The 24,859-nt window shown below is 39.1% G+C and overlaps 2 protein-coding genes across 13 annotated transcripts in view; one reads left to right on the forward strand and one right to left on the reverse strand.

Annotated features, from left to right (window-relative positions):
- HDGFL3 (HDGF like 3) overlaps positions 1-24,859 on the forward strand; it is a 116,212-nt gene that overhangs the window by 60,165 nt on the left and 31,188 nt on the right. The window contains exon 6 of one of the 9 annotated variants that reach the window (XM_012449424.3): positions 8,804-8,983. The exons of the other annotated variants lie outside the window; for them this stretch is intronic. Within the exon in view, the coding sequence (XP_012304847.1) occupies positions 8,804-8,809 (6 nt within the window). The 3' untranslated portion in view covers positions 8,810-8,983. Of the gene's footprint in view, positions 1-8,803; positions 8,984-24,859 lie in introns of those variants that run through there. 9 annotated transcript variants of the gene reach the window in all.
- The window catches only part of TM6SF1 (transmembrane 6 superfamily member 1), a 34,611-nt gene continuing 18,006 nt past the window's right edge, over positions 8,255-24,859 (reverse strand). For 3 of the 4 annotated variants that reach the window (XM_064366161.1, XM_012449405.3, XM_064366162.1), the window contains exons 6-10: positions 24,034-24,155; positions 22,168-22,272; positions 20,113-20,205; positions 19,030-19,149; positions 8,255-11,581 (exon numbers count right to left, since the gene is read on the reverse strand). In XM_064366161.1, the coding sequence (XP_064222231.1) occupies positions 11,390-11,581; positions 19,030-19,149; positions 20,113-20,205; positions 22,168-22,272; positions 24,034-24,155 (632 nt within the window). In that variant the 3' untranslated portion in view covers positions 8,255-11,389. Of the gene's footprint in view, positions 11,582-13,214; positions 17,292-19,029; positions 19,150-20,112; positions 20,206-22,167; positions 22,273-24,033; positions 24,156-24,859 lie in introns of those variants that run through there. The other variant, XM_064366163.1, reaches the window with a different exon arrangement.

A 24,859-nucleotide genomic window follows, 5' to 3' on the forward strand; every position in this document is an offset into this window, starting at 1 on the left:
ATCCAAGTCAGAAATGATCACAAAATGCTAATGTAAGAAAGAATTGCTGAAGCAGTGTCCTTTAGAAAGCAAGAAGGTAGGGCCGGGCATGGTGGTTCATGCCTTTAATCCCAGCACTTTGGGATGCTGAGGCAGGCAGATCACGAGGTCAAGAGTTCGAGACCATCCTGGCCAACATGGTGAAACCTGTCTCTACTAAAAATATAAAAATTAGCTTGGCATGGTGGTGTACGCCTATAGTTCCACCTATTCAGGAGTTTGAGGCAGGAGAATCGCTTGAACCCAGGAGGTGGAGGTTGCAGTGAGCTGAGATTGGGCCACTGCACTCCAGCCTGGTGACAGAGTGAGACACCATTTAAACAAAAAAGCAAGAAGGTATAAGGTCTAGTGCACATTTGTAGGGGTTGCCTTGGTGGTTCATCCATTGAATCAGAAGGAAAGGCAGAGTATTGGGGCACAGATACAGGTAAGTAGATACTTAGGGTGAGAGTTTGTAGAAATTCTTACCTGATTTCTTCTATTTTCTTAGGGAACAAGGTTCGCATTTAAGAGTAAGAATAGGAAAAATATTGGAAGATTCAAGAGAGAGGAAAAGGTACAAAATAGTCATTTAGAAGAATAAGAGAATGAATGAACTTGGAAAATGAAGTTGAATTGCCAGGCATTAATAAAGGCTTGCTTGACTGGACACAGTGGCTCACACCTGTAATCCCAGCACTTTGGGAGGCTGAGGCGGGCAGATCATGAAGTCAGGAGTTCAAGACCAGCCTGGCCAATTTGGTGAAACCCCGTCTCTACTAAAAATACAAAAAATTAGCTGGGTGTGGTGGCACGTGCCTGTAGTCCCAGCTACTTGGGGGGCTGAGGCAGGAGAATCACTTGAACCTGGGAGGCAGAGATTGCAGTGAGCCAAGATCCCACCACTGCACTCCAGCCTGGGTGACGGAGCAGGACTCTGTCAAATACATGAATGAATGAATGAAGGCTTGCTTGAGGCCAGTGGTCTTGAATTTTACGTGGGAGCAGTGATAATACTTGTGTGTTTTTCTTCAGGCATATTCAATTATGCAATCACAGAGAGGACAGAGAATTGAATTTAACTAGAATTGGGGTTTTCCCAGAGAGTAAGGTAAAGGAGATTAGAGGCCAGGGAATCAAGGATATGTACGAGGATTATAACAATGAACCATGGGATCCAACATATGTTAAGAGGAAAGATGTAAATGAGGAAGGGATAGAGTCAACAGATTTTAAGTATCAAAGAATTATTGGAGTTGAAGTACCAAGTAGAAGGACTGAGCTGGAAATATAAATGGTGATAGAAGAGTGAGATATTTGAATAGAATCGTGGAAAGGTTGCAGTAGTTAACGATGACAGTGCAGGTACTACTAGTATTTCGAGTGGGACAGTTAATTCTTCATTGTACAAGCACTGACTACATCACAAGACAGTGGCCCCCATGCATTAAATACCAGTAGAATAATAACCTAAAATGCCTACATAATTTTGCTTTCAAAACAGCGGCTTAAGACAGTATTCACAGTTACTCCCAGTGGTTGTGAATCACTTGTCTTAAGAAAGAACCATGGACTTTGGGAGGCCAAGGCAGGTGGATCACCTGTGGTCAGGAGTTCAAGACCAGCCTAGCCAATATAGCAAAACCCCGTCTCTACTAAAAATGCAAAAATTAGCAGGGCATGGTGGTGCATGCCTGTAGTCTCAGCTACTCGGGAGGCTGAGGCACGAGAATCACGTAACCCAGGAGGCAGAGGTTGCAGTGAGCCACGATCACACCACTGCATTCCAACCTGGGCAACAGAACAAGACTTCATCTCAAAAAAGAGAGAGAGAGAGACAAAGGAAAGGAGGGAAGATGGAGGGGCAAAGAAAAGGAAAGAGGAAATAACCATGGGAGCGAGGGACTGAGGTAGAGTCTTAGAAGACAGGATCTTTTGGCAGAGAGGACACCAAGGAACTGAGATACCAGAATATTAGAAAGATAATCTACATGGATATTGAAATCACAGGAATTACAATAAATGACAGAGGGCCAGAAGTGAAATCTTTAAAAAGTAAGGAGACTAAATCAGGGAGTCTGTAGATGACTGCAGCAAGGAGAGGAGTAGCTTACACTGAGATTCAAAATTAGGAGGATTTTATTTTCAGGGAATGTAGGGCACAGGGGAGAGAACAAATAGCTTATAAATAGTAGGGCATCTCCAGGGCAAGTAGAAGTACAAGAGCTGTGGGAGAGAACAGAGTTACCATTTCAGAGGGTTATGGAGAAAGAGGCAGCACTGCCCTTAGAAGAAAACAGGTTTTAGTTAGAACAAGTTGGTGAGTGGAATATCTTGGAAATTCAAGTTGGGAATATAGGAGTTTTGCTAATGGCTAATTGTGATTTTCAGGGGGCCCAGTAGAAGAGATTAAAAAATGGGGTGGGGTCTATTAAGAAACAAGGCCATAAAAGGACCTGTGCAAAGTTGACTGGGGATATCAGTCCAGGAAGTGATGAGTGCTCTGGAGCCCATCTTGTAGTATCCAAAGTAAGTGAGGATAAAGGGCATAATGACAAAAAGCCTGATGGCCTCAAAGTAGGTGATGGGTTGATGTTATGCATATTGTTAAGGGAAAGAAAGAGATTCTTACAAGGGCTCCCTTTTTGCTACCAGATGCTCTCTGAGTACTTCCTCCCTCCTGCCACTACCAGCAGGAGCAGAAAGAGGGAGACATCCTTATCCAGAATACTTGGAGTTTCTTTGATTGATGTGGCTAGAAGGTGGAAGTTACTCATCTGTGGCCAGGAGGACACTGCACACTAATTGGCTTACACCTGCTTTATTAGTTATCTATTGCCATGTAACTGAAACCTGGTGACTTAAAGAAGCACTTATTGTCTCATCTTTTCTGTGTATTAAGAGTCCATTTGGCCGGGCACGGTGGCTCAAGCCTGTAATCCCAGCACTTTGGGAGGCCGAGGCGGGTGGATCACGAGGTCAAGAGATCGAAACCATCCTGGTCAACATGGTGAAACCCCGTCTCTACTAATACAAAAAATTAGCTGGGCATGGTGGCGCGTGCCTGTAATCCCAGCTACTCAGGAGACTGAGGCAGGAGAATTGCCTGAACCCAGGAGGCAGAGGTTGCGGTGAGCCGAGATCGCGCCATTGCACTCCAGCCTGGGTAACAAGAGCGAAACTCCGTCTCAAAAAAAAAAAAAAAAAAGAGTCCATTCAGGTGCAACTTGCTGAATCCTCTGTCTCTGGGTCTCTTCCAAAAGGAACTGAGATACCAAAATTCAGTCCAGGTGTTTGCAGGGACTAAAATCATCATAAGGCTTAACTGGGAATGGATCCTCTTCTAAGATCACTCAGATTGTTCTTGGCAGGATTCAGCTCTTCACAGTTGTTGGACTGTTGGCCTCAGATCCTCATGAGTTGTTAACCAGAGGCCTCCCTTGATGCCTTGCCCCACGGATCTCTCCATGAGGCAACTCACAACATGGCTTCATCAGAGTAAGCAGTAAAGTGTCAGCAAAAGAGAGTGCTGGCAAACAGAAGAGTCAGTATTTTGTAACATAATCTCAGAAGTGACATCCCATCACTTTTGCTTCATTCTGTTTATTATAAGCAAGTCACTAGGTCCAGCCTACACTCAAGGGGCAGGAATTACACAAGAATGTGATGTAGAGATTCTGGAGGCAGGAATCGTTGGAGACTATATCAGAAGGCTACCCATCCCTAAACCAACCTCTGTTACAAGGGGATTAGAACTGGCTTACACTAGTCAGGTTCTCCACACCCATGGAGCTGGATTCAAGTCCCTAAATCACAAGGCTACCACACAGCTGTGGCATCCGCCTGTAGTGCCAACTACTTGCAGGGCTGAGGTGGGAGAATTGCTTGAGCCTGGGAGGACTGCAGTGAAAGATACTAGCAGTGGGCAGCCTTGTCTGGTGCTGATGATTGCCTGGTAGTCAGTGGAGGGGAAAATCTGAGAACCATGCAGTATCGGTGAATCGGGACTTACAATTTGTAATTATTCCAATATATTTACTAGAGATTATTTGGAATACATACCCTCAATTGACAATAAAGTCTTAAATCCTTAAATCATTTAAAAAAAAAAAAAAAGCTACCACACAACTGGAGGGAAGGGCAGAGGATAGAATAAACATTAGGATGATAGCTACAATGTTCAGCGTAACTATTTACCAGTGGCCACTCTTCTGACCCCTAACCTGTTCTTTCTACAATATAGTGGCTGCCTCCTTATGTCTCCCCAATGACCCACAATACTAAGTCTAAGTTCCTTATTCCTTTATATAATGCCTTTCACAGCTGGACCCCAGTTTATCTTTGCAGTCTTCCCTCTCTCCATTTACTATCATTTATTCTCAGTCTCAAGACCTCTTTAATACCCTTAAAAGTTTGTTTGTTTGCTTGCTTGCTTGCTTGTTTGAGATGAAGTCTCGCTCTGTCGCCCAGGCTGGAGTGCAGTGGTGCAATCTTGACTCACTACAACCTCCACCTCCTGGGTTCAAGCAATTCTCCTGCCTCAGCCTCCCAAGTAGCTGGGATTACAGGTGCATGGCACTACACCCGGCTAATTTTGTATTTTTATTAGAGATGGGGTTTTACCATGTTGGCCAGGCTGGTCTTAAACTCCTGACCTCAAGTGATCCACCCGCCTCAGCCTCCCAAAGTGCTTGAATTACAGGTGTGAGCCACCGCACCTGGCCCCCTTTAAGGGGCATGTAGTCTCAACACTTTGGGAGGCCGAGGCGGGCAGATCACCTGATGTCAGGAGTTCAACACCAGCCTGGCCACCGTGGTGAAACCCCCATCTCTACTAAAAGTACAAAATTAGCCGGGCATGGTGGTGTACGCCTGTGATCCCAGCTACTCGGGAGGCTAAGGCAGGAAAATCGCTTGAACCTGGGAGGCGGAGGTTTCAGTGAGCCAAGATTACACCACCGCACTCCAGCCTGGGTGACAGAGCAAGACTCTGTCTCAGAAAAAAAAATAGTTATTGAGGGCCTCAGTGAGCTTTGTTTATATGTGTTATCACTAATGATATTTATTTAATTAGAAATAACAAATTTTAAAAATACTTAATTCACTTAATATAATAATAAATCCATTACTTAAATAGCATTTTTATGAAAATAACATTTCATAAAAAAGTTTTCAGAATGACATTTTTACATTTTTGCAAATCTTTTTTAATATCTGATTTGATAGAAAACAGCTAGATCCTCATATCTGTTTCTGTATTCTCTTTGTTATGTAATTTTGGTTGAAGGTATATGAAGAAAATCTGGTATTATACAGATATGTAATTGAAAAATGGAGATATGAGTATCTTAACGGTCTTGCCTTTTTTTAATTTCTATTTTAGGCTTGGGTACATGTGCAGGTTTGTTATAAAGGTAAACTCATGTCATGGGTGTTTGTTGTACAGATTATTTCATTACCCCAGGTTCTAAGCCTAGTATCCCATAGTTATTTTTTCTCATCCTCTCCCTCCTTCCCTCTACCCTCAAGTAGGCCTTAGTGTCCATTCTTCCCCTCTTTGTGTCCATGAGTTCTCATCATCTAGCTTCCACTTATAAGTTAGAACTTGTGGTATCTGGTTTTCTGTTCCTGTGTTAGTTAAGGATAATGGCCCCCAGCTCTATCCATGTTCCCACAAAAGACATGCTGTCACTCTTTTTTATAGCTGCATAGTATTCCATGGTATATATGTACCACATTTTCTTTATCCAGTCTGTCATTGATGGGCGTTTAGGTTGATTCCTTATCTTTGCTATTGTGTATAGTGCTGCAATGAACATTCACATGCATGTGTCTTTATGGCAGAATGATTTATATTCCTTTGGGTATATAATCAGTAATGGGATTGCTGGGTTGAATGGTAGTTCTGTTTTTAGCTCTTTGAGGAATTGCCATATTGATTTCCACAATGGTTGAACTAATTTACACTTACCAACAGCATATAAGCATTCCCTTTTCTCTGCAACCTTGTCAGCATGTTGCTTTTTGACTTTTTAGTAATAGCCGTTGAGTTGTGTGAGATGGTATGTCTTTGCAGTTTTGATTTGCATTTCTCTGATGATCAGTGATACTGAGCTTTTCTGCATATGCTTGTTGATCTATCTAGCACTTTGAATAGCTTTCCCCCATTTAGAAAATATAGGTTCTCTGAATTACTTGGGTCTTCCAAATATTAACCCATTTCAATATAAAATATTTTTAATCACATTTTTAATATCACTACCTTTCTCATCAGAAAAGTCTTTTAAGTATTGGGGCCAAGTGCAGTGGCTAACACAGGTAACTCTAGCACTTTGGTAGACTGAGGCAGGAGGATAGCTTGAGGCCAGGAGTTCAAGACTACAGTGAGCTGTGATCACACTGCTACACTCCAGCATGGGCACCAGAGCAAGACCCTGTCTATTGAAAAAAAAAAGTCTTTAAGTATTGGAAAACTGTCAGTCATGGAGGTTTCAAAATTCTAATTTTCACTAAATGCTCAAATTTTAACATTTGCAAAAAATAGTTGTTTTTCTAGAAGCAATAAGTTACTTATTTTTTACAATGTGCCAAATTGCCACATCTGAATAGCCATATTGACATTCCTTCATATCAAACTGGTACTTCTTGAAAAGATCTTTATGGCCTCTGTTGCTTCATAGCTTCTGCTTATAGTGTTCTGGGTATCCTTCACCTTCGCTGCCACCCTACAGCCTCTCAGTGTGTCTCACATTTAGATACCTCCAGAGAAAATCTGATTGGATTATCCAGCTGTAATCTACTATAGGGGTGAATGGCAACCAGTGCATAAGGAACCACTTGTGGCTATTTACTCAGAGGAGACTTCAGACCTAGGAGACAGAGTACCATGTCCAGAATATATACCATGATGAATTAGCAAGATACAGTTTTCAATACATGTATGCAAAAAGTGATTATGGTTTGAGAATTTTTTTAATCTCAAAGTTTGTAATTTGCTTTTACAAAGAACCCATTTGACGGCACCTTGTTTAAAGACCCAAAAAGCATGTCTTTAAAATTGTAGTCACATTCTTGGTGCTCCCTTCACTTTGTTTGGGATATTAATTCTACTCTGAGGCTGCCATGGCACCACCTGTTGCAAAAATATTCTTTGATGTGGATTGAGTAGTTTTTACTATGAGTGTTCTACCAAGGTAAACATAGAGTTTATTTCCTTTCACAGTAATCATAAGAAAATATTGTTAAAGGTTTCGGCCAGGCGTGGTGGGTCATGCCTGTAATCCAAGCACTTTGGGAGGCCAAAGCAGGGAGATCATGAGATCAGGAGTTCAGCCTGACCAACATGGTGAAACCGTGTCTCTACTAAAACTACAAAAATTAGCTGGGCATGGTGGCACGCACCTGTGATCCTAGCTACTCAGGAGGCTGAGGCAGGAGAATCACTTGAACCCGGGAGGCACAGGTTGCAGTGAGCCGAGATTGCGCCATTGCACTCCAGACTAGGCAACAGAGCGAGACTCCGTCTTTTTTAAAAAAAAAAAAAAAAAAAAAAAAAATGCTTTTTGGTTGGCTAACAATGTTTCATTGTTCTAATTTCTAATGGGTGTCTTCCTCCTTCACAAGAGAGGAAGATCCTCCAAAGTATCTGTGAGTACAATCTTCTAACTGGTGTTTTTGTTAAGAAATAATTAGTAGTCACCAGGCACTCCATTTTTCAAGTTCATAAATTTAAAAAAAAATTGTTTTTAAGATTCAGTTTCCCATTTTGGTAGGGACAGAAGGCTAAAAAGTGTATTTCTGCCATCTTAAGGGTATGGAAGGTTTGGAAACTTTTTCTCCTTTGAAGGTACTGGAATCATTTATTATAATATATACCATTTACTATACATTTTGGCTGTCTGAATGAGAACATACCCATGAGTGTGCACATGTGCTTACAAACATGTTCATTCATTTAGTGAAATTAAGAGTGGAAGTTGGCTGTTTTTAGAAAAAAATATTTGAGGCCTGAGTTCCCTCTTTCATTCATCCAATGAGGGTGTTACTAGGGAGTTTAATATATTTGGGTTAATGATGAGGGAAAAAAAATAGCATCCTTTTGGGGAAATAGAACCAGACACAATTTAAAGTGGGACCCAAATAGAAATATAATTATTTTATGAAACAAATACTTTATTTTTCTCTTTGTCACATGGATGCCATCTAAATTTAAAAAAAAAAAAATCTAGGCTTCCTCTTATCCTTTATTTATTTATTTTTATTCAAAAGCAAGAAGTCAAAAACTTTGTACATCTTAATTAACTCTTATATTTGTTTGAGCCATTTGTCACAAGTAATTAAGTCATAAATATTCCGAAGACTAATTTATGCACACTCTAAGTGCTTTTTAAATTTTACACAGCTTACCTTTCTTTCTGACAGCACAGTCCTCACAAAGATAGATTATATCAATTTCTCCATTGATGATGTATTCCAGCAATAAACAATAGTCCTAGAATTGTAGAATGTACACTGCTGCACTCTGCCCTAACAGATAGTAGACAGGGTTTATTCTTTTTTTCTATGGGCACTAAAAATACCCTAGTATTTCCTTTAACTTTTTGCACTGATAGGTCTAAAGCAAAGCCACAGAAACTGCTCTTGCTCAGTAAGTATTGTTAATGCTGCAGTGCATACTAAAATTTCAGAAAACCCAATTATGTACTATCTAGGTGTGGATAGCTCTCATTGGTAGTATCCTAAATCATCTAAAGGCTTGTTTTCTTTCTTTTTTTTTTTTTTACAGACCTAACTACCATAATGAATGCTGCATATTAAGAGAAACCACAAGAAGGTTATATGTTTGGTTGTCTAATATTCTTGGATTTGATAAGAACCAACACATAGTCCTTGTTGTCATTGACAGAACCCCAGTTTGTATGTACATTATTCATATTCCTCTCTGTTGTGTTTCGGGGGGAAAAGACATTTTAATTTTAGCCTTTTTTAAAAGTTACTGATTTAATTTCATGTTATTTGGTTGCATGAAGTTGCCCTTAACCACTAAGGATTATCAAGATTTTTGCGCAGACTTATACATGTCTAGGATCCTTTTATCAAGGCAGTTATGATCATCATTTTCCTGCCTTTACCCCACCATCACCAAACACTCAGTTAAATATAAATTAACATTTTTAGATGACCACTCAACATAATGCTTAAGAATGGAATTTCCTCTCTGTGACAGAACCCAGGAACTAAATCCTAAATACATAATGTTGGTATATTGAAGACGAAATTAAAATTGTCCTTCAGTTTTGAGGCCGTGTGTAAAGTTTAACCATATTGTAAAATATCTATTCTGTATTAGAAATAGCTAGTTGACAGCTTATACTTCTCAAAATTCATATTGTTATGTACACAAACTAAGTTTCTATATGTGAAGTTAGTGAGTCTTTTTGTGTTACTCCAAAATAAAGGCAATGATTTATTTTTTCCCAGTGCCAATACAATTTTGAGCTAAGCACTCAAGGTGGGTACTTTACATTTTAAAGCTAGAAACAGCAACAGCCCTATGGGAAACCAGACAAAGCATTGACTTTTAAATGTAGACTTTTAAAATAAACTGTTTTCTTTTGAAACTACAATTAGAATAGTTAATATTCATCCACAAACCATTATTATGTGTACATTATTGTTGCTATTGTGATAATAGAGAATTTTATTTATTTTTATGCCAGCTTATATTGTGAGAACACATTTAGTCAGTTTGAGTTTTATCAATCTTGTTAATGCTTGTCCTTGGAACATCTTTCGCGTATTCAAGGTTTGTAGTTGAAAAGTTTACTGTAAAAAAAATCAAAAACAAAAAAATGTATTGTTTTTACAGAATAAATTTATTGGAATGTGTACTGGGAGTAAGATTTGAGGTTGTAAGCAAACTAAGTTAGTGTAATTTGGCTTCATATATGTAATGTGAGGTATTAATGTAATTCATATATTAAAGCAAAAATTGTTCACAGCAAGCTGACAATAGAATCAAGTGCAGGTGAGGGTTTTCTTTTTCTTTCTTTTTTTTAAGCACTCTCTGGGTTTTAGATTATTTGAAAACACTGAGGGGGATGATGGGGAAATGACTACATGATTTGCTTACACGTGCATATTTACCAGCCCAGTAGACCCTAGATTTTGTAACTTGATACTCTCCATGCATTGATTTGTATACCATTTTCTTTTGGTTTTCTTGGTGAGAGCTAATAAAAACATGAGAAAATGTGAGCAGATCTAAAAGCCTAGGGCCGTTAATAATGATGATGGCAGCTAAGGGTATGGAAGCACCAATCCATTTATCATTCCAGGACACACTGAGGAGGTGGCTGTACTTTTGGTGCATTTCTTTCATTGTGTAAATACTGATTTTCTTTAGTATACTCAGCATACAATCCCAAACATGAAAAGTTCATAAAAAGATAGTAGGAATGTCAATCTAATACTTTTTCCTTAAAAGGTACTTTTTAATTTTGAATATTTGAATGTACTTTTAAATTAATGAAATTTAATTAATTCATCAAAAGTCCTCTTCATTGCCCATACTGAAACATAAGGGGAATGTAGCTGGCATTTTGAATTGGAATATACAACTCACAGATTTTCTTTAAAAAGCAATTTTATGTGTATATATAAAATGTTTCAAATTTTAATAAGATTTGTCTTCATAAGAGGCCAAAAATAATTTTATTAAAAATATACACGAAATACAATGGAAATATTTCCAGCCACCAATAAAATAAGTGTTCATTAAGGGTAGTGATAAAGTTATTGATCCCTATTTAGCTATTTAAATTCACATAAAAAATTAGTAAAAGTAATTTTCTTAAAACAGCAGCAAATAATAAACCTTCCTTTCGAAAACATTTTTCAAACAACATTTTAAAATATTCTGATGATTTGCCTTTTATATTGAGGTTCATAATGAAACATATACATATTGTAAAAGTTATTTCTCCAATCTGCATTCACTGTTTTGAATTTTTTAATATGCACAGGCCATATTCTCTTGAATAGTTTCATTTCATGCTCACTGTTGTAGGCACTAAATTGTAATATTTTACACTTATAATTATTTCATATGTCAAATAGAATATTGCGATGGATGGTCATGTTTATTCACAAATGATTCTATTTCTTTATACAAACTGTTTCTCAAGAACTTCAGTTTTCCTTCAAAAAAATTTACTCACACAATACCATATAGCTCACACATACAGTGCAGAGCAAGAATGTACATATTCTTAAGCATTCATATATGGGAAGAGAGTGAAATGGGACAAAATACCAGTACCAGTATAATAAAAGTCAGCAATTTAGAAAGGAAAAACATGAAGTAATATTTTTATTCCACTTTTTCTTCTGCCTTTGTTTTTATGAAGAACTCTGGTTTGTAGATACAACGATAGGCCAAGAGCTGAGGAAGAACTCCATATGCTATGTTTAATGTTAAAAAAAGGATTTTTGCTTCTTCAGGGACTCTGTAGACATAAGCAGTTCTAGCATGAAGAGAAGCACCAATGTGAGAAAACTGGGCCTGTTGCATTAAAAAAAAATAAAATCGGGTAAGCATGAAACGTGTTCAGTTGGATGCACGATGAGTTCTGAATGGTTCATTCAGGCTACATTTCTGTGCCCTCAAAACCAGTCTCACCTGCAGGCAAAATACCTTCAAACAGTACAGAGTCTTTCATGTGAGAGGCTTTCATTAAATTTAGTCACTGGTTAAATTTAGGGCCATTCTTGATATAACTGTTCAAATAAAGTAGACGTTATTTAGTGTGATTTTATCATGCCAGTTGTGTTTTTTAACCATCAAGTGCTCCTTACCAAACATTAGTGGCTCAATCTAATAGAAAAATCTGAATAAAATGTCAAATTTTTTTCTTATTTGCATCCTGAGGATCCTACATAGAGACTCAGTTGTGGTTCACAAATTGTGTTCCAATAAAAATGAAGAAAGTACAGAATTTTTAAAAACTGAAATATTTTTAGCATAACAAACTATTGAAAGGGAAGCACTGGGGACCTCAGCTTCATTTATCAGTCTTTCATCTACTCCTTGGAGCAAGAGCTCATAGCCCTTTCACTGTGTATTTTTTGTTTATTCATTTTTTCATGTGTTTTTTCTGCAGCTTTTAAAATACTAAGCGTTGTTTGTAAGATAAGGTTGTTACCAACTTGAATGGAGGTAGGAGTTCGGTTTCTGTTTGTTAAATGGCAAATGTACATGCAGGCAGCCTTTCAAATCAAATTATAATTTATTTAGAAGTATGACTTGCCAGCATTATCTGCATTTGCAAAATGGCCTCCCTCTCTACTTACATACTTGTTCAGAAAACACATTCAGAATGTGCCAATTGGTCTTTTTTTGTATTCTTCACAAGCTCAGAGGAAAATCGTATCAGAAAGGGTAATACAGACCACAGCAGGATTAAAAGCTCCTGTCAGGGAATTTCCTCAGAAGGCTTGTATCATTATAAAATGCACCTCTGGAATCTGCATTTTTATATCTTGCTGAAATTCAAGATATACATGAATGAAGGATTGGAAATCTAAATGTAATAAGTAATAAATTATCAGTTCATCAGGATGAAAGACAAAAGACTGCACTGTAAAGAAGGCATAAAAGTAACAAAAATGAAGAATAATTTGCTTTAAATACATATAAGTTAGTTTACATTTCCTTCCATATGAAACCAATTTATTCTGCTGAGTGATTCACAGATAAAGGTGTTACCACTTGACTTCACCATGACAAGAAAAGGACAAATTTTTATAAGCAGCATCTTTATGAATTTTTATCAGTGGCAGATATTTTAATGTGCTGCATTTTTACAAATTCCTGATATATTCTGGAGACTTCTGGTACATTTTTGCTACTCTGGAGATGATAGAAATTAAAGTAGCATGATGTATTGCCAAGGACCAACATGTGGATTATCTGCATGGTGATCCATGAGGCACTGAGAGGACTTGGCCCTCAGATACACCTCCCCTGGGAAGATGCCTAGGCAGAACCCAGCAAATATATTTGCATCTCTGGGCTCTGAAGGCAAAAGACCTTGAGAGTAAAGAGTACTTCCAGGGCTGCTGTGAGGAAGTGCTTTCTGGACATGTTAGGAACTCTGAGCAGGAGCATAGCTCTCATACTATTTTTCCTTACGGCCTATTTTGAATAGTAGTGTTTTTCTGAATATATAACCAAACATTTTCTTCTGGACTAGAGGCCAAATTTGAACCCTGATTTACAGAAATGTGGGTTTGGTGGTTCTATCTTTATAGATACTTGTACACATCACAAAATCACCAAATTTGGGGAAATGCCAACCATACTTTGAGAGAATAAATACAGCATGAACAGTTGTGCCTACTTGCATAGGGAAGCCTGCATAAAAAGTCAGTGATTCCATAGACTCTTTTCCTGCACTAACCAGTGCAGTTAATACCTCATTTTCGTGAACAGCAAACTCATGGCAAGATTAAAAAATGATTCATGGCTGGGCACAGTGGCTCATGCCTATAATCCCAGCACTTTGGGAGGCCAAGGTGGGTGGATCAGCTGAGGTCAAGACCAGCCTGGCCAACATAGTGAAACCCTATCTCTACTAAAAATACAAAAAAATTAGCCAGGCATGGTGGCAGGGACCTGTAATCTCAGCTACTTGGGAGGCTGAGACAGGAGAATTGCTTGAACCTGGGAGGTGGAGGTTGCAGTGAGCCAAGATCGCACCATTGCACTGCAGCCTGGGTGACAGAGCGAGACTCTGTCAAAAAAAAAAAAAAAAGATTCATGTCCTTAGATTAGATTGTAAGCCCACTGGGCAGGTACTGTGTCTAATGTTTTGTGTGGCACCTATCACATTGTTAGAGCTCAATAAACATTCAACAACAATGGACTTGTGACTGTCAAAATACAAAAAGGATCAACAAAGCATTTCTCTATTTTTGTATGTATTTTAGTAGGCCTCTTTATTCACAATTATTTAACAAGGCACAAAGATTTTAACATTCTTAATCAAAAGAGGCGTTTGTATGTGAGAGAAAAACTCTGAGGCCAGTTGTGTGCAGCTTCCAGTACTGCTCATAGTTCTAATGGGTGTATTTATGGTGGCCACACCTCCAGCTGAGCGAGCACCTGACCATAGCTTTCTCCTAAGGCATAGGATGTTAAGTGTTCAGGGTTCTGAAGTTCAGAAAAACCTCAGTTTCACCTGAAGAGGTTTCCTTCCCTTCCCAAGCACATAGCTAATAAGGGGCTGCAGGTTGTCTCCTGGGTGATGTTCCCAGCAGCATGAGGCCTCTCATGGCAGGACCTGAAGGGCTCAGCCTGAGCCTATGCTGGGGTCAGGTAGCTCAGTGAACTCAGTGCTGCTGAATTAACAGGAGGCCCAGGATTATAGGTATGAGTTGTTGATCCTAGATATTTCTCCAGAATTTAGTAATGTGAGATTGAGTCCCTAATAATTTTTCTTCCACTTCATTCTAAATCATTTTCACATTACAGAAATAATTAAGAGATACACTCTGATTTTTTTTTTAAGAATGGATGATTGGAATGGCAAATGAGACATAAGGTGAACAAAGGTTAAATTTTAATAGCTGTTTTCTTACATGTATAGAGACAATCTATAAAGGATAACTAAAAAAGTCAATTCTGGTTCCAGAAGGAAGAACTGAAAGAGTGTTACATGTCCGTGTGAATGTTACAGGCAGATTACTAAGGTGACCACTGGGATGATAGCTAGGCTCTTTGGCTAATATAGTATAAATAGCTAATTCAGAACTGTTACCTTTTCTTCGGGTTTTCTGAGCAACATAGTTTAGTGGGTTCAGAACATTGACTTTGGAACTAGACATCCAGAGTCAAATCGCAGCTCCACCACAAACCAAGCAGTATAGCCTTGGTGAGGTATGGAGCTCACCTCATAGGTTCTTATGAGGTTCAATGAGTTGATGTTTGTGACATGCTTAGACAGTGCCAAGCACTTGCACAAATGCAAAACTGAAATACCTATTCATGATCTGGTGCTCCACTTTGTTGAAAACTGGGGCTCTTTGTTTTTGACTTTTTTACTGTGAGTTTCTCCATGAAAAGATAATAAGCACATAAAGATGTTAAATCCAGTATAATTTAATACTAAATAAAGATGTTTAGCAGTGAATCACACCAGAAACAAATGAATAAAACGAGATTTGCATTAGTATCCCAACTATCCATGTTCTTCCTGAACCTTTACTTTGAGATTTTTCATAACATCTCCATGAAGGAAAAACCATATGAAATTTACTTCCAGGCTAAGCGTGATGGCTCATGCCTGTAATCCCAGCACTTTGGGAGGCCAAGGCAGGAGGGTCATATGAGTCCAGGAGTTCAAGACCAGCCTGGGCAACATAGCAAGACCCGGTCTGAATTTTTTTTAAAAATTATAAAAAAAAGAAATTTACTTCCAGTAGAGTCAGCTCCTCAAAATCAAATTATTCACACATAAGCATCCATATCTCTTTGTGAGAAAAAGACATGGCATGGCACCTACATAGCCAGGGAGTTAGAGAGCCTGCGGGCAGCACCTGACTGAAGTGGAACTGAACCTGCTTCACTGGCTGTGGGATGGCAGGCTCCTTACCAGGCCCATGGTGAGTCTGTCCCAAAGCTTTCTCCCAGTTTCTTTGTTTTCTTGGTAATTATATACAATACATGTAATTTAATTAGTTTGTCTACAGATTAATCTTCTGAAAAACATAAGGCATTTCTCCAAAATCTTACAGGGAGTCTTCTACCAGTAGTAATAGCAACAAAGAGTTACATAGCTGTTATGTGCCAGGCACTGTTCTAAGCCCTTCACATATATTACCTCGTCCAACCATCACAGCAACTCCATAAGAAAGTTACTGTTATTATCCTCGCTTTACAAAAGAGGAAACTGAGGATCAGAGAAGTAAAGTAGCCCTGGTCATTGTCCTTATCAACAACAGGCTAGAATCTGAACCAGTCCACCTCCAGAACTTATGTTCCTAACCATGTGAACTCTACTGGCTCTGACTTTTTTTTTTTCTTTTTCAGTGATATTTTAGCAGAGAAAATGCTTCAATTGATAGGAAATGCTAATAAGTGGATCTAAGTAGCCTATAATGCCTTTGAAATTACACTTGCAGCTTTAATCCTATGGTTAGCATTTTATATGAAAAGATAGCCGGGTTATGAGTAAGTCCCCAGTGGAACTCTGGTCTAAAATGTGTTCTGGTTTCATTTTATTCAGTCATCTTTTACTCTTTCCTTGATCTTTTGATTTCTGAAGGCAGCAGATTTGGCAGACTCGTGCATTACATGGTCTGAAATCAGGGACCCAGTAACTACTCACTATTTCTTCTTTTTTTTTTTTTAAGACAGCCTCACTTTGTTACCCAGGCTGGAGTACAATGGCGCGATCTCAGCTCACAGCAACCTCCACCTCCTTAGTTGAAGCAATTCTCCTGCCTCAGCCTCCCAAGTAGCTGAGATTACAGATGCCTACCACCACATCTGGCTACTTTTTTTGTATTTTAATGGAAACAGGGTTTCACCATGTTGGCCAGGCTGGTCTCAAACTCCTGACCTCAGGTGATCCACCTGCCTTGTCCTCCCAAAGTGCAGGGATTACAGGCATGAGCCACCGAGCCCAGCCACTATTCAGTATTTCTTCCATTGGCCTATACTGATGAAGAACTTTTCAAAGTTTTTTTTTTTTTTTTCTTAAGTTACATAGACTCTTGAAAGTTCACTAGATGTTTCAATAAAAGTAAGTTTTAGTAAAGTTAGTGGGATCATGAATGCTTAAGGCTTCTAAATAAGAATGGCAATTTTAGCAAGCAAAGATGCTGATGGAAGTTAGAGAAAGTGCCTTTTTTCTGGGGTGGGGAGAGAGTCAGGGTCTCTTCCAGGTTGGACAGTGCAGTGACACAATCTTGGCTCACTGCAACCTCTGCCTCCGGAATTCAAGTGATCCTCCCACCTCAGCCTCCCTAGTAGCTGGGACTACAGGCACGTGCCATCATGCAGCCTAATTTTTGTATTTGTAGAGATGGGGTTTTACCATGTTGCCCAGGCTGGTCTCAAATTCCTGACCTCAAACAGTCCACCCACTTTGGACTCCTAAAGTGCTGGGATTACAGGCATGAGCCGCCACACCTGGCTGGAGAGTGCTTTCTGTGATGAATGTGTCAGATACCCCCTTAAGAGGAGACTCCATTTCATAAGCAAGTATTTGCTAAGTACAAAACAAATCACATAACTAATTCAGTATTCTGATCTTATGTATTGTTTAGTTGCGGCATGACTTCTTTTCCTTAGCCTATACTCTATAAGTAGGTAGTTTTTGATTGGTTGGTTGGTTGGTTTTGCCAGGTGTAATGGAGCACGCCTGTAATCCCAGCACTTTGGGAGGCCGAGGTGGGCGGATCACGAGGTCAAGAGATTGAGACCATCCTGACCAACATGGTGAAACCCCGTTTCTTAAAATACAGAAATTAGCTGGGCATAGTGGCGCGCGCCTGTAGTCCCAGCTACTCGGGAGGCTGAGGCAGGAGAATTGCTTGAACCCAGGAGGCGAAGATTGCAGTAAGCTGAGATTGCGCCACTGCACTCCAGCCTGGTGACAGAGTAAGACTCTGTCTCAAAAAAAAAAAAAGGGATTACTCCAAGTTTCTGGCTTAAGTTGCTAGATGCAATTGGACTGTTTTATACAGATAATGAAAAAATGGAAGAGAATTTGTGGGGAGATCAGGTCCTACTGTATACATTAAATCTGAGATGCTAGTGAGACATGCAAGTAAAAACACTGAGTTTGGAATTAAGTACAGGAGTCTGGGAGCAGTTTGGGCTAAAGGTAGAAAATTGGAAGTCATCAGCTTATAGTTGGTATTGAAAGATACAAAATAAAGACCTAAAATACAGAAATAAAGCCCAAGGACTGAGGAATCTGGTATTTAGAGGTCTGCAAAGGAAAAACAACCAGCAAAGAGCAGTAAATGTTAGTTCTCTTCCTCCTTAAGCCCCTCAAGGAAAGGACAGGAACCATTACTTCTGGATGCTACATCAACTTTTTTGATACTAACATTCTAATTTTATAATTAGTTACCTCAAACTGAAAGGATTTATGCATTGACCCCTTAAATACTATGTTTTTCAACGCTGTGAATCCTAGTATATCTTGCGATCGTGGTTATTATACCGTGCATATAATTGACTGTACAAGCTTACAGTGTCTGGATGAACCTCATTCTTAAAACTTCTTGAAAAGAACAAGATGAAGCTAATGTTTTTAAATGATAAGTTCATTTGTTTTATTTCTAGTAGGAAAAAATGATGAAATTACTTAATAATTTTCTTCCTTGTTCAAAAGATTTGTTTTGCTAGTTCTCTTGTTTAAAAATGTGCTTTATGTTATATGTGAAGTTCTCCATAGATAATTTCATTTTCAGTTCAATGCAGTAAGCATTCACTGAGCACCTACTCTAGGCCAAGTATTTGGCTAGATGCCAGTGGGAAATGAATCGAATGACAGGCCCAGAACATTTTTTAAACCGGTTTTCCTGGTTCTCTATAGCATAGTGTAGTGGAATTCTGAAGTCTTAAATTTGGATGGCTATTTTGAAGATGACAGCTCTCAATACTTTTTTAGTAACCATGGTATTCACAGATTGTGAAACAGTCCTATAAAACAACAGTGTCGCATGCTGGGTGTTTAACTTTGGGCAAATCACTTAACTTCACTGGACCTCAGTTTCCTCATCTGTGTAACTGGATGGCACATCTACCATATAGTTACTGTGAGATTTAAATAAAATGTACTTGCAGAAATGTCTTCCAAAGAACTGCAGAACAAAAGGTGACATGTCTAATAGCTACTTCCTACTCTGAAACACTGAGCAGAGAAGTTTTTCATATATTCAGCAATGACAGCTAGACCGCAAGTAAATCTTTTCTTAACAGAATAGTCTCAGTACCTGAGCCAGACCTCCAGCATGTATCAATGTGATGTCAGGCATCCAGGAACATCCAGGAACTACTAAGCCATACAGTGCAGTCACAAAATAAGGAACAGAATAGAACATATATGCCAGCATCTGTATTGAACAGAGAAATAACATCATCAGCAAATTAGCAGTTAACTTGGCCTGACTAAAAAATACAAAAAAAAAAAAACATTTTTTTGCATGGATTATTTTATCTTCTTTTTAAATCTGTTTTTTATTGTGCTTTAGGTTCTGGGGTACATGTGCAGATCATGCAGGATTGTTGCATAGGTACATACATGGCAATGTGGTTTGCTGCCTCCATCCCCCCGTCACCTCTGTCTGGCATTTCTCCCCATGTTATCCATCCCCAACCTCCCTACCCACCGCTGTCCCTCCCCTGTTCCCCCTCAACAGACCCTAGGGTGTGATGCTCCCCTCCCTGTGTCCATGTGTACTCATTGTTCAACACTCGCCTATGAGTGAGAACATGTGGTGTTTGATTTTCTGTTCTTGTGTCAGTTTGCTGAGAATGATGGTTTCTAGATTCATCCATGTCCCTACAAAGGACACGAAGTCATCATTTCTTATGGCTGCATAGTATTTCATGGTGTAGATGTGCCACATTTTCCTTGTCCAGTCTATCATCAATGGGCATTTCGGTTGTTTCCAGGTCTTTGCTATTCTAAACGTGTGCATGTGTCTTTATAATAGAACGATTTATAATCCTTTGGATATATACCCAGTAATGGGATTGCTGAGTCAAATGGAGTTTCTATTTCTAGGTCTTTGAGGAAGCGCCACACTGTCTTCCACAATGGTTGAACTAATTTGCACTCCCACCAACAGTGTAAAAGTGTTCCTATTTCTCCACATTCTCTCCAGCATCTGTTGTCTCCAGATTTTTTAATGGTCGCCACTATAACTGGCGTGAGATGGTATCTCAATGTGGTTTTGATTTGCATTTCTCTACATTTTTGTCTTTGAAAATATTAATTCCTATTTCCTATATGGGACTCATTTTTTAAAAGAAAATTAATTTTAGAAAAATCTCAGGCTTCATAACTACTTGACCTGAATTTTAGGATAAGCAGCAGGATCCTTTAGATAGGGTTCTTGAAATTGCGTATATAATCGGCAGAGCTCAGATGGGCAATCCAAAGCAATCTAAGAACAAAAAAAAACTCGTTATAAAAATACAATCACATCTGGTTCTTAGGTTTGCTGATAAGGCTAAATGTGCCAGGTTTAGTCACAAGTTGCTTTGCTGTTTAACAAAAGGTATGCATTGTAGAGGTTCATCAATGAAGGGAATATTTTGCAGATTTACTCTTAAGGAAGCTAAGCAGAGGTTAATTATGGTGCAGGAAATGGAAAGTAATGCTCTATTCTTGGGTACCTTTCAGAGTTTAAGTATCTAGGTTGGCCAGCCAAAGCACAGCTTGCTTTAAATGATGAGTTTCACTTTTCCTGGAAATAACTAGCCCACTATTCCCTACAGAAAGAAAATTATATTTCTACACCAAATTCGTCTTACTATGCATTGCAAGATTTGAAAATAGCACCCTCGTCTCTCCAATGCCTCATAGAGTATATGGCCTTTGGAGGCAGTAAAAGCTAATGATTTGAAAGCAGGGTCCTCTTGCCTGGAAGTCTCTTTGGCTCCTTACTAGGTCCCCTCTGAGTCAACTTCCTCCCCTCAGGCACCATTCCTCATATCTTTGGCCATAAATGTTAGCATATATGAACACAGGACAGTGGCAGAGTTGGTAAAAATGGCCCCAATCCAAAAGCCCATCTGCAAAAGCCCTATCCACCATGCATGCACACCCACACATGCACACATTTTCTCGTGTGCACAGGGAAGGGGATATGGCTGTGCAAGAATACGGGTGGGGCCCACTATTTTTTATTGTTGAACTTTAAGAATTACAACAAACTAACCAAAGAACAGTTTCAGTGGCCCTATGGTCTCAGCAAAGCTATAGCCTTGCCTTCTGTACTTCTCTTCCCCATGCTCCTCCTCCTGTTAGCCAACTCCTCCAGAAAGTTTCTGACATTCCACAGATAAAGATAACTCTTAGAACAGCTTATTGGCCCTGAACCCAACCAGCTGCACAGGCCCCTAATAGCCCAAGGACCCTGAAATAATAAGTCACCCACATGGGCTTACACTTGCCACTCTACTTCCCAACTGTTATGCAACACCAAAAGGCTTAGAATAGTAATTGTCACTGAAGCTGAATATAATTATAATTCTAAACTTCCCAAATTTATTTCTACTAAGAAGAAATCATCAAACTGGGGTATTATGAAGGGATCACTGATGAATAAAAATAGTTAACAGTAATCATTTACTATTATAAGACCCTCTACCAAGTGTTTGATGTACATTATTTAATCTCCAAAACAATAGTGTAGTAGGTAGTGTTATTTTACAGAGAGGAAGACAGAGTCAAAGAGTTTAAGTAGTTTTTCCAAGGCCACACAGCTAGTAAATGGCCAGGATTCTAACTAAAGCCTGTGGGTCTTTTTCCTAACCTCTACAGTAAAATATTCATAAAGAGAAAATAGAAAACATGAAATGCTCACATGCCTTTAATGTATTTCAGCCACATCAATGCAGACTCCAGGCCTGAGCTGAATTTACTCAACACTATTCTTATCACTGAGACATTCCCACGACCCTACATACACGTGAATTGTTGATCTGGTACGCCTTCCTCAGTCCCATCGCCCCTACTCCTGAGAGCCCAGGGATGCTCTGTGCCACAGTTGTATTGCAGTCCTAGGGTGCCATCCTTAACCAAAGATATTTACATTTAAATCAGAAACATCAAAGGAATAAAAAAAAAAGAGACTCTGATGGCTGATTTTTTAGATGCCCTAAAACCAGGAGGAAGATACTTCTGAGTAGAGCTTGATCTAAGGATGGGAGGATGTGACAGCAGGAGGCTGGGGTCAGGAGCAGAAGGAAGCAAGTCCGGGGCTTCAGGCTTTGATGAGAGGAATGGTTTGTCAGTTTGCTAAGAAGTCTGATGGAAAAACAAAAACCTATTTCTAAGTTTTTTCCATTTGGAAATATGAATAGTTTCACAATGTTACTTTATCATGATCTGTTATGCTTACCAAACCTCTGAACAGGCAAAATCCAGTTGCCAGGAGGAGACACACGACCAACACTAAATCAGATGGTCTTCTCAGGAGGTCTTTTGTTTGGGCTTCTTGAATAACCTAAAATAGAGTTGCTACCTAAAGAGCAGGCCCAAAGTGCCAAAGAAGAATCTGAAATCTGAAACATTAAATGTCATGATGATGGATAAGAGAATTTTAAAGGTTCACAATTTATATCATAAATTACTGGCCATGAAACTTTAGGAAAATAATTTCCCTCCTCAAGTCTCAGTTTCCTTATCTGTGAAATGAAGAGTTTGGGCCAAATGATCTCTTGAAGGGCTCCTGTAGCTCTATGAGTCCACGTTTTTTCTTAAAATGACATTTTAATAAGAAATTTTAAAAATAAACCATAAACCTGCCACAGCACTATTAACCGTGGGGTCTACTTTTCCAGTAATACATGTAGATACACACACACTCTACATACATACATATATACACACATACGTATTTTTCACAAAAGTAGGACTTAGTATATCAACAAATCTGTATTTGTTCTTTTTTGCCCTCCACATCTACCTATATTATAAACACTTTCCTACATGATTAAAAGTTTTCTAAAACTGAATACCATATGAAAACAACACACTTTAGCTATTCTCCCACTGTTGGATATTTAGGCATTTTTTCACTGTTAGATTTAATATAATGTTGAACAACTTTGTATGTAAATCTTTGGTGGTATCTGTGTGAGGATTTCCTGAGGATAGGGCTCTAGAAGCAGAATTATTGGATTCCAGGGTTAAATTTGTTAAGGTTGATAACATTGCCAAGTTGCTTTGCAGAGCAATTCTGAATTTATGTTCCTGTCAGTACTGTATGACAATGCCCTGCTTGGCCCTGGCTGTCACTTGTATTTTCACGTTAAAAATAATGATAAGCAGTTCTGCGTGCCTCATGGCATACCTACTCTGTTGACACACTGACATGGAGCCTCCAGAAGTGGCAGAGCCAGGATCGAGGATGGACTATTTGCTTTTTCTTTTTAACAGCCACCTCTTTCCTCAGTGGATTGTAAGACAGTACCAGCTGTCGGTGTGTCAGCCTGAGTTTACATAGCAGGTGCCTAAATGTTTACAATGAAGTATTTGTCAATTAAAATGTATTTTAATGAATTCTATTGAAAATCTTTTGTAAAATGAATAATCGTATTCTGAGTATCTCCAGTAATTTGTATTTTCATATATCAGTTTTGCTTAAAAGATCTTGCTAAATGATCTAATACCTAGAAAAGGAAAAGAAACAGAGAAACTAGCTTAGAAACAAAGACCTAAACAGAGTATCTGCCAGGCCAGTATTGTTTCACCTTGACCACCTTGGCTGTGAATGGAAGGGAGGTGTCTCAGATGTCCTGTAGCCAGTTTCCATGGGCCTGGATCTCTGGAGTCAGGATTGTATGGCTATGTGGACTGCCTTGAGGAGCAGTGTCCCTCCAGTGTCCTCTTGGAGCAGTAAATGAACAGGTGTCACAAAGGAGCCCAGGTGCTCAAAATCCAGGCCATTAGCAACCCTAGACAAACCACACGCTATGGACTTCACTCAACACACTAATGCAGAATGTGATGGTTAGAGCCAGTGTGAGCACTGGCACAGAAAGCTCCCCAAAGTATGGCCTTGCCAACAGAAGCACATGTATTCAGACAGAAACAGATCTTCTTGCCCACATTAACTAAGATGTAAGTTAATGCTACATAATCAAAACAGTCACACTGTTTGGATGCTCCAAATGCTACAGTCCACAGAGGCACAGTTCAGTGGCCAGTGGATGTGAGTAAATCCTACGAGTTTGAGAACAGGGTACATCAAAAATAAAATCACCTTTGAGGGGTAATTATAATTTTCTGATGGCTGATTATAAATTCTGAAACCAGCCCAGACAGGAAGACAAGTATATGGTATGCTTAAGAAAAAAGCAGGGCAAATTCGTGTTCCATACTTCCCTATTTAAAAGAGAGAAAGAGAAAGAAGTTACCAAAAGCATATCTAACACAAGTAATATTTAGGATACCTCCCCTTCTCAAGTCATGTAAAATTTTGCTATGGGCCAGACAATATTTTTAATGAGGCCAAATTAAAAAGGTCAATTTAAAATACTAGATGTATATTAACAGGCATGTCCTATCTACAGTATTTTAAAAGCATATTTAATATAATACTCCGCTTGAGCCTAGGAGTTCAAGGCTGCAGTGAGCTATGGCTGTACCACTGCAACCCTGCCTGGGCAACAGAGTGAGACCCTGTCTCAAAAAATACATCTGTAATCCCAGCACTTTGGGAAGCCAAGGCGAGTGAATCACAAGGTCAGGAGTTTGAGACCAGCCTGGTCAATATGGTGAAACCCCATCTCTATTAAAAAAAAAATACAAAAAATTATCCGGGCATGATGGTGGACGCCTGTAGTCCCAGCTGCTCGGGAGGCTGAAGCAGGAGAATTGCTTGAACCCGGGAGGTGGAGGTTGCAGTGAGCCAAGATCATGCCACTGCACTCCAGCCTGGGCAACAGAGGAAAAAAAAATACATCTAGATAGGTATATATATATGTTTGTATATATCTATATCTATATAATATCCTGATTTCCTGCACACATTAATAATGTAATATCCAAGTACATTTTTGGAGTTCTCATAATGTGTCAGGAGTTAC

This window comes from Aotus nancymaae, unplaced genomic scaffold (assembly GCF_030222135.1).
Source record: "Aotus nancymaae isolate 86718 unplaced genomic scaffold, 86718_ANA_hifiasm-v0.15.2.pri h1tg000064l_0, whole genome shotgun sequence".
Classification (NCBI taxonomy): domain Eukaryota; kingdom Metazoa; phylum Chordata; class Mammalia; order Primates; family Aotidae; genus Aotus; species Aotus nancymaae.